Source organism: Hesperophylax consimilis, chromosome 16 (assembly GCF_061612785.1).
Source record: "Hesperophylax consimilis isolate HC1 chromosome 16, BYU_Hcon_1.0, whole genome shotgun sequence".
In the NCBI taxonomy this organism is placed as follows: domain Eukaryota; kingdom Metazoa; phylum Arthropoda; class Insecta; order Trichoptera; family Limnephilidae; genus Hesperophylax; species Hesperophylax consimilis.
In genome coordinates, this window is record NC_142851.1 from 10594402 (window position 1) to 10611563 (window position 17162).

The 17162-nt window shown below is 30.9% G+C and overlaps 1 protein-coding gene across 1 annotated transcript in view; it reads left to right on the top strand.

The window, feature by feature from the left end:
- The window catches only part of LOC149416686 (hemicentin-1-like), a 110329-nt gene that overhangs the window by 29903 nt on the left and 63264 nt on the right, over positions 1–17162 (top strand). The window contains exon 3 of the mRNA XM_089641297.1: positions 4749–4859. Coding sequence (XP_089497423.1) covers positions 4749–4859 — 111 coding nt within the window. The remainder of the gene's footprint in view (positions 1–4748; positions 4860–17162) is intronic.

The window sequence follows — 17162 nt, forward strand, 5'->3', positions numbered from 1 at the left end:
GTATTTTTATTTCCCTGTCCTTTTAAACTATTATTTTTGCTTTATTAGTCAAGAAGTACCAATGAATCACGTAGAGTCTATCGTTGTATCAAAAATATACTGTCTTTTATTAATTCAAATTACATTTTTCCGATCAAGGATATTTATTACATTTTGTATTTTTGGCGGAATTCTTCACACCTGTATATAGGCGGACTTTGACAGATTCAATGTATTTGAAGGGGTGTCAATACTGCCCGGGGCCAAGCCTTCCTGACGGCTATCAGTCTGTTATAAGGTTTAGGGTTAGGGTGATAAAAGGATGGCTCAGATAAATAACAAAGGCTGGAGAAGGGTGTACAAAAAGGATCACAACTGAATGGACGGAATGTCAAATGGAGTTCATGCATTGACATAAATATACAAGATTCGCCTACCACCCCAAAAAAGTTCGGACAGTACTGTTATTTTATCTATTCATTATATTATTATTTAGTCAACCATCACGTTTTGCCTATTATACCCGTGTAAATTATTAACATAATATTTTTTTGACTTCTGAATGCATTTTTTGATTCGGGAAATAAACAAAGAGAAGATTATCATCATTGTAAGAAGAGAACAGAAACATATTATGTAAAGTGTATTGTGAATGACTTATTATGAAATTATGGAGGCATTAGTTATATGCAAAAAAAATATTATTCGGAGGAAACCATGGTTCTATTATATTTATCTTATTATATTCGTTAATAACAAGATTCGAAAAATTCGTAAAACCTCCCAATCGTCTGGACCAAGTGAAACTATGGCATCACCCATTGGAGTATGTTGTATGACTGAAGTTTGTGGGGAGGGGAAGGAGATGGTAAAGTGGAAGGTGGGAGATTACCTGGCTATTCAGATCTGGTCACCAAAGCCATTTCAAGCAATGTTTCACTTCTGAATGGTGGTGTTACACCAGGGCGATACGTAGAGTATCGTCCACTCTGAAACGTGCCGGAAGTGTGCTATATATTATTTTAAATGAGTAAATTGTGAAATAACACAAAATGATCAAATAAAATTAAATTGTGCACGCAGGGATTTGAACCCGCGAATTTCGGCTTGCTATTCAAGAGCCTTACCCCTCGACCACGGAGGCCATCGAGTGGTAAAGCTATATATATATTCTGTAGGTATATGTAGAAAAAATGGGCACAATAATTGAAACGAAATGAATCTTATTTCCTTGGGTAACACCTAGCGCCATTTTATTCGTTGGGATTTAAGATTTCGTGATATGTGTGGATAGTGAGATTGATGGATCCACTATATATTACTTGCAAGACTTTTATAATCAAAATATTTTTCTTTATAGCCTTTTTATCAAAATGTATCTATATTATTTAGGTGGCAGCCGCCCGGCCTGTGATCGAGCGTCACCACCGATGGAATGCCTATCGACGTTTTATCTTTTAGCTATTTATACAAGTGTAGAGCTTATACAGGTTGTTAAGAGAACTCGTCAGAGTGATCAGTGACGACATGTGAGATAAATTTATTTTGAAAATATAAACTGCATAAAGTGTCACCGGATTACAAACTTTCGATGGCATTTTTTACTCCAAATAAAATCAGAAATCACTGGTTAACATACGATAAAGAAGAACACAAGAAATGCATTGTGGATGTGTTTCGTGGTCCAAATATTTGGCCAACCGAGCCATAAATTTCCAATACAAAACTGTTTTTCTCCATGATTACTAAATTCAAATGAGATGGAAATCTACTGCGTTAGGCGAGTTTAATGTAGACAGAGCGTTTACTCTCTACGGAAAATTTGTTTCCAATTAAATTTGTATGAAAAACCCTTCTATTTTTCTTCTTTATTCTATGCAGGTTAAAGTAAGTCAGGTATGTCTTTTAACACCCTGTATATTAATAATAAAGTGGCACTAGTAGATTGTAAGTTGTTAGCTTTTTTTGTCCGCGGCAAACATTGGTTACGCTCGTTTAAAAGTAATAATTCAGAGAAAAAAATCATGAATCAAATTCACTTATTTTATAAATAATTATTGTACGTATCACGCCATTACTCACCCCATTTTTAAAATGTTATAATTTATTGTTTACAATTCAATTTATTACTTTATTACCCCACTAGTTTTTCACTCAACTCTCACTACCTTTTTAGATTGAGATTATTATTATTTTGAAATCTAGTTCATTTTTATTTTTTACATTTTTATAGGGTATTTTTAAGTATTAGTTTGACATAACAAATATAGGTACCTACTAGTATTTAATTCAAAAACACGTGTGTAGAGGAAAATGACAAGAAACCTTTTGGAGTGAAATTCCACATGAATACGTTGCTCTTTGAACTGTGATAATAATAAATATGTGAGGGCAATTTCAAGTATAATATAACTCTGAAGTAGTTTGGTAAATTTTTTGTAGCAAAATATCCAACTGAATTTTTATTCATTTACTATAATTGATGTCAATTGTATAAAATGCTTATTTAATTCACCATTACCTGTAAAGCGGAAATTTGTTTTCTCAGGTAGGTTTTTTTTCTGTAAACCATAAACATTCTAAGGTTCATAAATGTCACAATATCAAATCATGAACCTTTGAAATATTTGAATATGTGTTTAAATTAAATTGCGAAGACGGTAAATTGTTAGTTTCATATTTTTCTTTTACTCTAAAAGATCTCAAAGTATGGCTTTATACAAACAGTATCAAAATACGACTGGAAAGTAAAATAAAACACGGAATCGAGTTCAATTTCAGAGTGGAAGTTACTCTCAGTATTGCCCTGGTAGACCAGCATTCGGAATTAAAACGTTGCTTAAAATGGCTTTGGCCGTGTTTGGTGACCAGATTTTAATAACCAGGTACATTCTTACCTTTCTCTTTCCCAACTCCTTCTCCTCCCATTTACTTTCAGTCTAACAACATACCCCAATTGGGGATTCCAGTCTGCTTGCTCCTAAGTGTCTAAGTGCCCACTGATACACTTTTCAATTTATTATTGTAAAGAGGATATCTACCAAAAAAATTGATTACCGGGCGAAACCGGTTAGTAATGAGAAGAAAAAATAATCATCAAAGTGCAAGATGTTGTCATAAAACAAATATGGCGAAATTGATATGGAAACAGAGGATTTATGCTTCCTTCCAAAAATTCAATTATCCATAAGCACCTTGGTTCTGATAAATTGACTTCAAATCTTGCCATCACAGTAGTTATTTGTCAGGGGGTCACCAGTGGGAAAGTTTTCTCATCCCCTTGTTCTGCAGTCTCCCCCCTAGAGCCTAAAGGCCCCCTGGGCCCGGCAATATACTGCCGAAGGGAGTAATATATTTCCACTAGAAAATACTGCGGTAGAATTTTCACAGTTCCGCGGAGCGCAGAGTTGTGTTTCTCCTTCGGTAACACGTTCTGCCCGGCTTTTTTAAATCAATGTATTTATTATTTATCTGCTAAAGGGTGGCTTGGCTTGATATTTCGTTTTTCGCACGTTTGGTGATTGGTAGGGTATTGAAGATTTATGGTCTGATTGTCACAGGAACCTACGTCATCTGCTGGCTTATTTATGTATTTATTTGATAGCATTTCTTACGATTATTGAAAACCTATTTTCACAATATTGATAAAATAATTATTATTATGATATATCGTCATCTTTCCCTTTCACAATCAAGTACAGTAATGTTTAAGTTGTTATAGTATCAATATTATTTCAAAACTTTTGTATCTGAGTCATCAAGGTGAATATGAATCTACGGCTATAGAACTATAGATTAATACGTTGTAGATACATAGGCATACAGGGTGATAATATAGTCTACTAAAATAGTTTTGAAATAACTCGGTAGGTGATAAAAATAAAAAAAAGTCATTCCAATATACACGCAGAATAATAATTACAGATAAATAAAATAATCGATTGATGTCTGTCAAAACGAACGGAAAAGTTATGAATTGTTAAAGGTAGTTAGTATTTATATGGATTCGATTTGAAAATATTATAAATACTACTTAATAGTCATTGAATAGCATGGACCTAAAAAGCTCCGGATATGGCATTAGTGCGATTTTGTATGAATGGCATTGAAGCCAAACCTAGGGTGAGGTGAAATTGGTTCCATGATAACTCAACATAGTGAAAATTCAACACACTTTTAAAAAATGATATAAAGTCATTAGAAACGATGAAAAAAACATTTAAAACTAACCTAACCTAACTTATTTAACCCAGTTAAAAAAGTTTTTGTTTCATCACTTTCCATGACTTTATATAACGTTTTAAAGCTGTGATCAATTATCATTTTGATGATTTATCCGGTCACCGGGGAAATTTCCTGCATGAAAAACTTTTGAAATTATTTGTAGGCAAAAAGGCGCATAATGAACGTTCATAATTTTATTTTTGTGTTTTTAATGCAGTTACAACAACTTATTATTTTTTATATATTTGATTAGACAAGAAATGGGATACGTCATTAAAAAATTTAAGTAGGTTTAATTTTTTTCGTACATCTTCCCTCTTCACACCGCAGCTTTAAATTGTTGACTAATAGCTCCGTCCAAAGCATTTTAGGTTCATACGAAATATGCGTTTTACTTAGCCTATGGATTATTGTTATTAATAAAAAGATACTTTTAATTTTGTGGTAGTAATGAAATGATCGGTTAAAGAAATGTGAAGCAATTACTTAATTGCTTGCACGAAAAAAATATAACACACTAATATGCTTTTTTCATTTTGTTGCAGTACCACCGCAGAAGATAATCCTCTCGGACGAGACAGGAGGCGAAAAGACTTCCGTAGTGGGTCCATTCCTGGAAGGAAGCAGACTAGTGTTGCGGTGTGACGTATATGGAGGTAAGCCGATATGTATTCTTATATGCGTATGTATGAGAAACCCATGGTTTTTCCTTTTTACCCTTTTATTTTTTATTTATTTATTTTTTTTTTTTTTTCATTTTTTTTTTAATAAATTTAAAATAAGTCAAATTTAATAATGTTATAATAATTATTAAGTTCTGCAAGTATTTCTGTTATTTTTACAGTTTTTAATGTGACAGCTGTTTTGGCTTTTGAGGCCATTATCAAACTTTTATTTTTCAGCCATATTTACGTAAGAGCCTTATTTATCGGCATTTTTTTAAATACGGTTATTTGTAGATAATAGAGACATCGAAGATTATTTAATCAAGCAAATAACAAAAAAAACTTTTATCACATAATATATTGAATTCCATAAAACGAAGATAAATAAAAACAGTTACGCTTTTGCTAAAAAAACATTGGCAAAAAAACTTTTTTTGAAGATGTAAAAAAAATTATCGTGATAGAGAATTTATTATTAACGTTGGTTTTAATAGCTAGTTCTTATTGCAAAGAGTAGACATAAATAACATTTCGGAGGGTTCTTTGTTTTAGATCGCGGGTAAAAAACGTCAGTTCCAGAAAGTACTTGATTATGTCCGCCCTGTTTGTTTCTGACAAGTTTATTTCCTTGTGTATCAAAAACAGTTGTTTGTCCGCAGGAATTAACTTTCAACCAATTCCTACATTTCGACTTTTCCTTACTGAAGGACTCTACATTGTAACTAAACCAATAACACATTTTAAACGTTTTTATTTTACTTTAAATAGTTTAATGAACATGTACAGTAGTAACATATGCGCGAATATAAAATAGCAATAAAAATAAGTACAATATAATAAAATACAGTGAACATAATATTTATTTTAAATATAAAAGCATTAAAATACATAACAATAAATATAAATACACAGACATAGGATTTGCCTTCGTGGATTTTTCGCAACACACCACTTTGTAATTTTATTTTTAAAACAACTGTTCATTATGTATCAAACTTTCAATAATGTTTATCATTATATTTTAATAGTAACAATTACATTTGTTACATTCTCGCAATAATTTTTTCTTTCCCTTTATTATGTTAATCAAAATATCGATACGTAATTTATGTAACTAGTTAAATTATTAATATTTTTATAAATACGTAAATAATGTCTTATCAAAACAAGTCATACTGTTAAATTGATTACTGAGAACAAACTTGTACGCGCTAAGCCAGCAAAGAGAATCAATCAATTATTTATTAATTTAATCTTGTGCTGAATTATTCAAAGTAAAATACACAGTAGGCTCTCATGCTGATTTATGGTCAAAGCGAATTTGTTAATCGGTAAACATGTCGTCAGGAATTAATCCGTGTGTCAATTACTATGACAAAAAGCAAACTGAACCATTTGCATTTGATAATTAATATTTGTGGATGCTTGGGACATTAATTTACATAGTAAACTTATATTTATACTTTTTACCTTTATATATATATATATATATAACGTATATATATATACCTTTTTTATAAAATATTTTCGCTAACCAACACATTTTGATAGATAGTCGAAGTGTTGCCCTGGTGAAAGACCATTGTAACGAGAATCGAAAAGTTGATTGAAACGAATTTGAACGTATAAAGGAAAATGAGTATTGCTGATTTATTAAATAATCTCGTCAAATTCATTCCTATTTTACTTTAAAAAAATAAACCTTTCTATTCATTCGTTAAAGGCCTGCAATACCGTTTTTAAAATGATTGCGAATAATTTGAAGGGATTCTTAATATATCAGGTTTACTATTTTTTTCCGTGCGCGACTAGTGACCGAACCTAAATAGTCAGGTACTTACCGACCTTCTTATTTTCCTTCCAGCCTCCCGAATTACCCCACTTGGGTATACCGTTGCCCCATTGACACAGAATAGCTGGAAGCAGTTGGGACTCTTGTAAAGTCATCATATAAAAGCCTGTTTGATTGCGACCAATCGATCCCTTCGACTGATTGACTGTTTCTTATTGCGTAATGCGTATTTTTTCCAATAACAATTTTTAGAAATATTTTATCGTATCTAACACAACGTCACAAATGTGGTCATATGAGAAGTAATTATTATCACATAAAGTCCTTGACTTTTTTTATTTCTTCCATTGTCAGACACTTAGAAGACTAAAGTGTTTTGCCTTCGGTATATTTATTTCCAGGCACAGTATTTGAGACCAAGAAATTATGACTTACGGTTTGTACGATATGTTTGTACGCGAAGATAATTTTTTCTTCCCAGTGTTTACGGCAAAACACATGTCTGCTGTTTATAGAATATTTAAGTATTTCTATTTTCATAAGAGGTTTTAATAATTAGTTAAGCTTTTGTTGAAATATGGCTATTTATTTCACTTCAGCAATTAAATGTTCATAAAAACAGTGAAATTGAAGGTAAAAAATATTCCAGGAAAAGCTCTAGGGGCAAAAATTGAAAGGGCTTGAACCATTACGTTTAAATTCCTTGAAATTTTAAATATTTTGTGTAATATTATGTAAAAAATGTAGTTCTACCCTAATTTTAAATAAAACTGAGTGGGATGTATTCCGGATAAGACAAAGAGCAGCAAAAACTTGATAATAAAATAAAATAGGTGGGAACATTTGTATTTTTAGCACTATACTTAACAAGTCATGTAAATAATGAACCTAAAGTAAGCAAATAAAATAAAATATTAATTATTTTCAATTTATCCGTTAAATGTTTTTCGTAAATGTCAAGTTGTCCTTTTTATATTTACAATATCATGATTATACAGTTTACAAAAAAACGTATATTTATAAATACAAGTTCTGCTATGTAATTATTATAATGATGTTAATATTCAAAGCTTTTAAAGCCAGTAAAGCACTTTACATCAGTAAAACATAAGGTATGTTCATTTTCATGTTTTGCTTTGTGTTTAGTATAAAATTGTGAACAGATTTTATATAATTCACAAGTATTAATTGCCTGTTCAGAATTATTAAATTGTAGTTCTATGAGTTCTGTAAATAGTAGACTTCGCCTCCAAAAAAGTGTATTTCTGTTTTTCTCTAATTTAATAGATATAAACTAAAGTTATTTTTTTACCCACAAGAGGCCAAGAAGAGCATAATTTCCATGAGTACCCATACCCGCCTCACAAATTAAAAATTGAAATGGAACAAACGGAAAAATTGACAGATGAAAGGCGAAACAGTCAAGTTATCTATCTATGATACAAATAACCACTCTATTTACTCTCGTTAAAACAGAATTTCTGATTTATTATTTTCTTCTTAACGCATAACCATCGATTCATTTATTTCAGTGTTCGGATTCAACGTGTATTGCCAAGAGCCCAGTTACCAAGAATACTCGGAAAGTGTTTGCTAAGCCACTTCATTTTAACTACACTTCTTAAATAAAAATGGGTTCGGTCGCATCTTGTAATCGAACCCAGCATTTTTGTCTACCTTGATAGTGCCTGTACTCGGCCATTGAGACCTATTTTTTAACATTTTTGTCGATATCATGTTATTTCGAGACATATATTTATATTGTGAGACAGAGATAATGGGATCGATTCCCCGTTGCGACCGTTACTTCTTTTATTTTCTGTGTATTTTACTGTTTCATCTCTCGTTTAAATTCATTAGTATTTTCTTTTTCTTTAATGATTAAATATTACCTTGATGGGTGTAAGTTATTCCGATTAAATCAAAAACAAGTATTTGTTTATGATTCAGCGTTTTTTTGACTACAGACTTCTCTACACAAAGTTTTGGGTACGTAAACAATAAACATTAAACACACTGTATTTAGTTTATTAAATATGATAATCTAATACGATTATGTATGGGTTTTCTTATCTTAACCAAGACATATTCCAACATATTCGGACCAAGTTCTTGTTCTAGAAAGTTTCCAGAATTTGGATGTGTTCTTTCCGTCGTAGCAAAGCTCCCTCTAAGCACACTTAGCTTAGCCAAGTTCCTAACCCTCTACGCTTCCACTGGAGCTGGTGTATTTGCTCTGCATCCCTTTGCCCGAGTAAGGGATTACTTTGGAATGAGTTGGCAAACAGGTTGTATGTTGAAGAAATTACGCTTTCAAGGTTCCCAAGTAATTTCAGACTTGATATTGTAAATATTTGTTTATGAAATTAAACAATTATTACTTTGTTTTAAAGAACCATTTTTAAATTATCGTTTTAAAATTTGTATCTACATTGAACAAAGAAGTCCTTGTTTAATTATCTTCAACAAAGGCAAGGACATTTATCGGACGACTTCATTGTTTTTATTAAACTTCTTTAATGTAAATGGCAAAACAAAAATGGACAAGACATTTAAAAAGTTTTTAAAGAAAGGTAAGCGTTGCTGACACATATATTTGTTTTCATCTTTTTTTTATAAATTACATAACTACACAGATTTGGAAGAGTTAACGTAAATTACTATAATAAATGTTAGTATGTCATGGAAACTAAAATTGCATGATTTCATTTCATATCAAAAAGTGGTGTTACAACCATTCAAAACATATTTGTACCAATATTCAAATTGAATTTTTTATAGCTTCATTAAAATGATGTTTTTTATAAAATAAATGCCTAATTCACATATATCCAAGAAATAAAAGTCTTAAGATGTGCAAGTAATGCGTTCAAAATTTAAAAGCAACTTAATTTTTTTTTGTTGAACAAATAAAAAGTGAAGTGACGTTTTTCGTGCGAATTTCTTAAATAAAACTACTGTCATTTTTTGTTTCATAATTCAGTGATTCACGTTTCGATAAAACATGTTTGTTGTAAGCTTTTTTTCAATTAATTAATATTGTTTGCAGAAAAGTCAACAGATGTCGCACATTAAAAATAAAAAATAAGATAGGTTTATCTAAAAAGACGCTGTCTGGATTGCATTTAGTTCGGGTTGAATCTTGCGATCATACATAAAGATAGTTGCCAATAAAAATGTGCGGTGTGAAAAAATGAAGACAATGTTAGTGGTTCTTATTCGAAGTATGGTACAGTTAAAAGTGACCGAGGGGAATAGGGTCCCATTAGCTCAGTTGGTAGAGCACTGTCCCGGAAAGACAAAGGTCCTGGGTTCGAGTCCCAGATGTGACCGTTTCCTTTTCTGATTTTTCTGTTTCAGATTTTCGTTTAGAAATCACTAATATTGTCTTGAATATTTAAATATTACAAATAAATATGATGAACATTTAAAATATCTTGGAAAAAATCCTAAGTTCGATGCGAAATTATTATTATTTCACAACAGAAACAACCTTCTTTGGCTGGTAAGCAATTTATATATCTTTCCAAGAAATACATTGTTAGTTTCTATATTACTAAGGTTATCACATCCACAGTCATTTATGAATAAAGCTTTCACCACGTTTATAATTAAGGCAGAAAATCAATAACTCTCCCTTTAATAGTCATTTAAAAAAACAATCTATTGATTGTGTTATTTGTACATTTAGCAAAGCAATCGCTGCAGAGTTTCTTGAAGCACTGCAGCGATGTTGGTATTCGAATAGACAGAAGTGGTATTTGGTAATTACCATCAAATACAAGAGTTTTATATCTGAAGAGAACAAGAAAATGTTGGAAAGCAGAATAACATTATTTTATATAACGCTTAATGAATGCCGCTCACCCATTATGCATTTAAAAAAATACACGGAATGGAACCACATGGGAAGTTAAGCCTTTCTTTATTATTCGAGATGTGTTTGTTGAAAATTCAGAGTTATTTGAGACAACCCGTATGTGGACAAGGTGAAGTTTTTAGAAGAAAAAAAATCCACCTTTGGGTTTCTAAGAAAGTTTTAAAATATATCTGAACTTGTTCAAGTTATTCATGAAACGATTTTTCTGTCGTTTTTCTTTTTCTAACTTGAAAGTTTTTTTTGATTGAGTTGAATTACTGAGAATTTTTTTGGGGGGGAACTTTGTCGATGGATCCCTTTTAAAAAGTCCATGATTTTTCGAAGAAGGTTAACGTTTTTTTTACTAAATTTATAATCGTATTATTTTACCCAGCTCTTTATTGATACAATGTTGGAAATAAATTCTCAGGCCTCCGGCATATTTTGTCAGAGTATTTTCTCTTTGTAATAAAATCCAAATATGTAGTTTTTAATATATAAAAATTTATAATGCAAACAAAAAAAATACGAAAGTTTTTACCTAACTAAAATGACCGATAAAATAAAAACACATACACGTGTTATTATAAAAATGTATTATAAGCGTTAACTTACTTTCTTGTTCTTTCATGTAAAAATAATTATTAAAAAATTCACTTATAATTTACACAATCACAAGTTAGAATTTTTGTTTCGTCGAGGTGTACATTTGAATTATTCTGTGGTTACTTTTAGATTTGAATTAAAATTGCGGTGTTTTCTCTTTTTAACACTATTCAGATCAGATTTTTCGCTATGCTAGTAAAAAAGACAAACCAATGTCTACGAGACCAATAGGTATGTCTATGAGCTGTTCCCAAAAGCGAAAAAATTAGTCTGAAGGGTTAACTTTCTTCTGTAAACGCTATCGCTCCTATGGGTTTTGTGATGTGGTTTGTCCAATTATATATAATTCTACACATTTTGTTAAATTTACAACAAACAACCAAAATATGTACTAACCGTACATAATAAGGCAATTACACCGATGCAGTTTAATAAAAAGGCAATCACACCGATGCAGTTTAAATGACATTTTGATAAATTAATTATTCGTTAACTAATTTTCTGTCTTCACTTACAGCGGTCGAGAAATCTTTAAAATTATAATATTCTTAACTGTGTGATATTAAAATAAGGTCAGTAAAAAAATGCTGTAAAATAGAATAGAGAAATAGTTTTAATACTAGTATTTTCAAATTTATTAGTGAGAAAGCTTTTTGGGTTTTAGTAAAAACTTAGGCAAATAATATCGTCAAATCGATGCAATAGCGTGGGAGCGAGTAATAATGTTGTAGTCGACTCGAGCTATTACGAGTCATTGATTAAGAATTTTCAATCAAATAAACTTGGGAGAGAGAAAGTATGAAAACATGCTTCATTTCTGAATCTAATTATTTTATCGTGTCAAATAAAAGAGTTTATTAAGAGAGTCGATTTTTTAGTATGACATTGGACCATTTCTTTTAGGATTCGAAAGATAAACCGATTTTGAGACTAAATCGCAAAATACATTTTACCCACCCACGGATATTCCAATAATATAATATTAGTTATTATTGTGATCTCTCAAAAATAACGTTTTTTCCTTAAAACTTTAAGTTGAACCACGTAATCACACAAAAGTCAAATATAGATTAAAGGCCAAAATACCCAACAACAAAATCACATAAAGTTTTTATTAGGATTTGAGGCCAAAATACCCAACCATGTCATTACACAAAACTTAAATTTGGATTTGAGGTCAGAATACCCAACTTAAATATTGAATTTAAATAATCATACAAAACTTAAATTTGGATTTGAGGCCAAAATACCCAACTATGTAATCACACAAAACTTAAATTTGGATTTGAGGCCAAAATACCCAACTATGTAATCACACAAAACTTAAATTTGGATTTGAGGCCAAAATACCCAACTATGTAATCACACAAAACTTAAATTTGGATTTGAGGCCAAAATACCCAACTATGTAATCACACAAAACTTAAATTTGGATTTGAGACCAAGATACCCAGCAACGTAATCACACAAAACTTAAATTTGGATTTGAGGCCAATATACCCATATATACCTAAGACTACGTAATTATTTTTTTAATCAAAAGATACAGAAATGTCTAGTGTGGATAAATGCTACTTTATTTATTTATGTTTTAAATCATAAAATTAAAATTATCATGATTTTTATGACAATTCTTTAAATAATTGTTAAGATAATCGTTTAAATAATGGTTTAAAATAAGAAAATATGAAAAATAACATTTTAATGTGCATAAATTCAAATGACTAACGATCGATTACCTTTGGAAAAAAAATTGTTGTATGTAATTTAAAATTTTCACACAAAAACCGCTTTTTTATTTTACTTTTTTTCATTATAGGACAAGTATATTTTTTTAGTTAATTTCAGTTCAACTCGCAAAAATTTTCAAAATTGCTTCTAAAATTATAAAATTTTAATTTTTACCATCATAATATAAAACACAAATTAAAAAAATCGTATATATCCACACTGGATAATTGCTAAACTTTAATAAAAAAATAATTATTCAGTTTTTTTTTGACATAAAATCCAAATTTAATTTTTGGATAAAAAAGGCAGCCGTAGCTCTTTACGACTCGTAGTTGGTTAAACAAAGCTTGCTTATTATATCTAAACCCTAACTAGAATAATAAACATTATTTGAGAAGCCCATAATTCACCCGAATATTATATTCAATTTTAGACAAGAATAATAAATTCGACCGATATTATCCTAGATTTCAATAAAACAAGATTACCTCTATTGAATTTCTAATATCACTAACGTCAAAAATATCAGCCCATGTGATCCTGAGGTCGTTCAAAGTAACAAATTTCCCCGTGATTTTCATTTCGGAATTCCTGCCAATATATAATATTATTATTGAAAAAGCCGTCGGCCCTGCTTTACCGAGTATTTCATAAGTCTCTTTTTGGTTTGGATGATGCAAGATGGCAAAAACATTCTTACTAATAATTGATTCTTTGCAAATATCATATTAAGTCTGAAATAATACGTAATAAAGGAATATAGGTGATAATTTTAAATGTGTTCATATATATAATGTTTTTAACATCATCTTTTTGAATATCCTCATCCTTAAGAAGTTAAATAAAGTCATTAAAAGTGACAAAACAAAAACTTACTTAAGTACGTTCCGTAGGTAAGGTTTATAGGTGTGTTGAATTGTCTTTATGTTGATTTATGATGGAAACTATTTGGCAGATATACTCGTTGTCGATGGCAATGCATTCTTTCAACAGGTGTCAATCACATACACACACGTGTATGAATTTTCTCTGAAATCGGACTACGTTACAAAAGGTAATATACGAAATAAATGGCGATCGGGTAGTGTAGTTAACTCTGGACCTTGAGAAGGAAAATTCAATCCTCAGCCAAACCAATTTAATTTATTTTATTTTCTTACATTTTTAAAATACGTTTAAAAAAAGATGTATTATAATAAAACTAATTTTGTTTTTTTCTGTTTGATTTTTTACATCTTTAGTATGCTTTGAGTTCCGAACCATTGATTCTGAAAAATGTTTCAGAATCAATTTATCATCAAATCATTAATATAGTGCTCAACCTTGGAAAAGAGTAAGATTATCATTTTGTTACAATTTTATGTGATCATTATAAAAAAAACATCATATTGATATCATTTGGGTATCTTTGTATCTATAATATTAATCTAAAGTCCCTACTTGACGGGTGAATATTGGTTGAAATAGGTTTATGAAAGAAAGCAAAATCAGAAACCCGTTAAAAAATTATATTTTAAGTTTTCTCAGTATTGCGTTAGTTTGCTTACAATTAAAAGACCCGTCTAGTTAATTAAATACCAATGGTTCCCCTTATCAGATACCTTACCTGTCCTCGTGGGCTACAATCCCCTAGCAAATATTTTAATAACTCCGGGGAAAAATGCTCCTCTTCTTGTTAAAGCGTCATGGAAAGGAATTATGAGGGTGTTTTTCTCCGGCCATATTATCGACAAATACGACAAACAACATGGTACCCGTGTATTTCCTATTTGTATTGAATTTTGTGTTGATTCAATATATTTTTTTAAATTTCTTTATGTTATTCTGTGTCGTCTTCATTATGAGTCTTCTGGTGTCCGCTTTAGATACAACATTTGATATTACATTATATAATTAATAAGTATTAGTGCTGTCTAAAAAATTATCGTTAAATTGTCTGCAATTGACTGGGCCCCTCTTAGCGCATTCAGTTTGAAAATTATTTTGTGTTAATACCAATTTTTGGGCTTACAAAACTGTCAATCACCGGACGCTCACACAAAGCATGAGCAATGTAGGGTGTCTGCGAGGAGGTTAAGTACACCCGTTCAGAACTGTTAATTATTGAAGTATCTTCCCTTTTCAAAATAAAGGGCTAAGTTTGCTAACCACTGGAATGTTCTGCTATATAATCAATTTCAGCCTTGAGCACTCGGAAATGTCAAAGTGTTTGCTTTGAAAATTTCTCACCCTCTTTCAAAAAATTAAATCCCCAATTAAATATGGAAACATATGAAATGCTTATTGTGCTAAAGAGCCCATTAAATTCGCCTACATTTAATATTTTTAGGATTCATGAAAAAGTTATTAAAAAATCTTTGAATTTATAAAGCGTAAATTCTGATTATTATTCAATTTAAAATTGCCGTTTGTTGTACTTGGTGCAATTATAAATATTATGACTTATTTGTATTGTCTATGGCCTGATTGATACGTATTATTATAAAATTTAAATTCTAACACGCATTTTTTAAATGTACACATAAGATCAGTGATTTGTAAGAAACACTATATTGAAGTGAAACTTCTTTAGGCGCGTAATGAATTTTCGGGGACGGAGTAAAACCGAGTCAGGATCGACACGAAAATGCGGGTACCCCCACCACCGCTCACCGTTCACTGTCCCTCTCTCACCATATGCGCTTGTTGAGGTGGGGGAGCCGCTCACGAACGTTCTCTCCCGACACGGGACAACAATCGATGCAGTTTTTGCACGATTCATTAAGGATTTAAGTGCTCATGTATATATCTCGCACTTTAGTTACCATAACCCAATTATCACGACATTAGGAAATGATATTCATGAAATTGACAATGAAAATGGCACATGATTGGTAAATTGTCATTGTAATTTCTTTGTAATTTTTAATTGTAATATTGTTATTTATGTAATATTGTATACTTGTGAATAAATTGAAAATTTTTGGAACTATACATTAATCGAACGTCATTCATCTATAAGAAAATATTAGAAAAAGCAAATCCATGCTTCGTCGTTGAATTATTTAACCTCTAATTTTCAAACTAACCTAAGAGAGAAAATAGAGATGATGAAATGAAAATAGAGAGAGAGGAATACTAGAAGTTTCACTTCTGTCTTGCGTAGGCTTGACACACCCACTTTTTCAATAATTTCGGTTCATGGAGTGTCAATAACAAATAAGTCGAAAGAGATGCGTATCATATTTTGTTATAGTGCAAAACTGCTAAGTTATTTTTGTGATTTATCGAAGATTCTAACGCGCTGGAGCTTACAAAATAATGCCAATAAATGTTTTAAAATATCTCTCCAAATTGCCCACATTCTGTCCAGCATGAGCGCGCGGGCGTTTGCAGATTGAACAAAATGTGGCCAAATAAGGTCCAGTAGGGCGACTTACCCAAATCTTCTTCTTACCATATAAGTTTTTAAAACATACAATCTAGAAGATTGAAATCAAACCTAAGGACAATAAATAATAACTGTAACTTGATGTTTTGAATAGCAAACCTTTTGAGTGATTTTTTAGTAGTTCCACCAAAACGAGAAACTTAAAATCTAAATCAAAGTATTTTTTTTAAATGCAAATTAATAGCGTAATAAAGTATTTTAAGGTCATTAATTTAATCCGCGCGACGTCATGTTTTAATGTTAAGTTATTTTCTAGCATTTTAATGCTCCCTTCTGGTGATATTTCACAAAAATGTCGCCATAATTTTTTCGTTGTTTTTAATTGCATAATATATCACATTACACCAGCACTTCATAACATCATATAATCCAAGTAAGTTGGAAAAAAACGCATTCTGGGATCACATTATGGTAAAAGATTTAAAAATTCGAATAAAAGCCAAAAAATAATAATGCAGTACCCATACACGGTGTCCGGAAACTCATAGTACAAGCGGAAAACTGATCTGAAAATCACATCTGAAGTCGACCTTTAAAAAGCATTTAGTTTGACTATTTTATATCGGCTTTTGTTTTTGAGTAAATCGAATCCAAAATTGGACTATTTTTTTAAAAAAAAGTTGGTCGCTATGTCAGATGTTTAATGTCTTTTAAAATGCGTAGAAAAGCATACCTGGTCCAAAAGCTTTTGTTTAATTTTTTTTTGGTTTGCCAAAAATAATGTGAAACCGCTACGAGTCCCAAACTGCTCAACAGTCTGGTCAGTGAGACTAAGGCATCCTCAATTGGGATATGTTGTGAGACTGAAGGTAGTGGGGAGGAGAATAAGATGGGGAAGAGGAATTTGGGAAGTACCTGGAAATTCAGATCTGATCT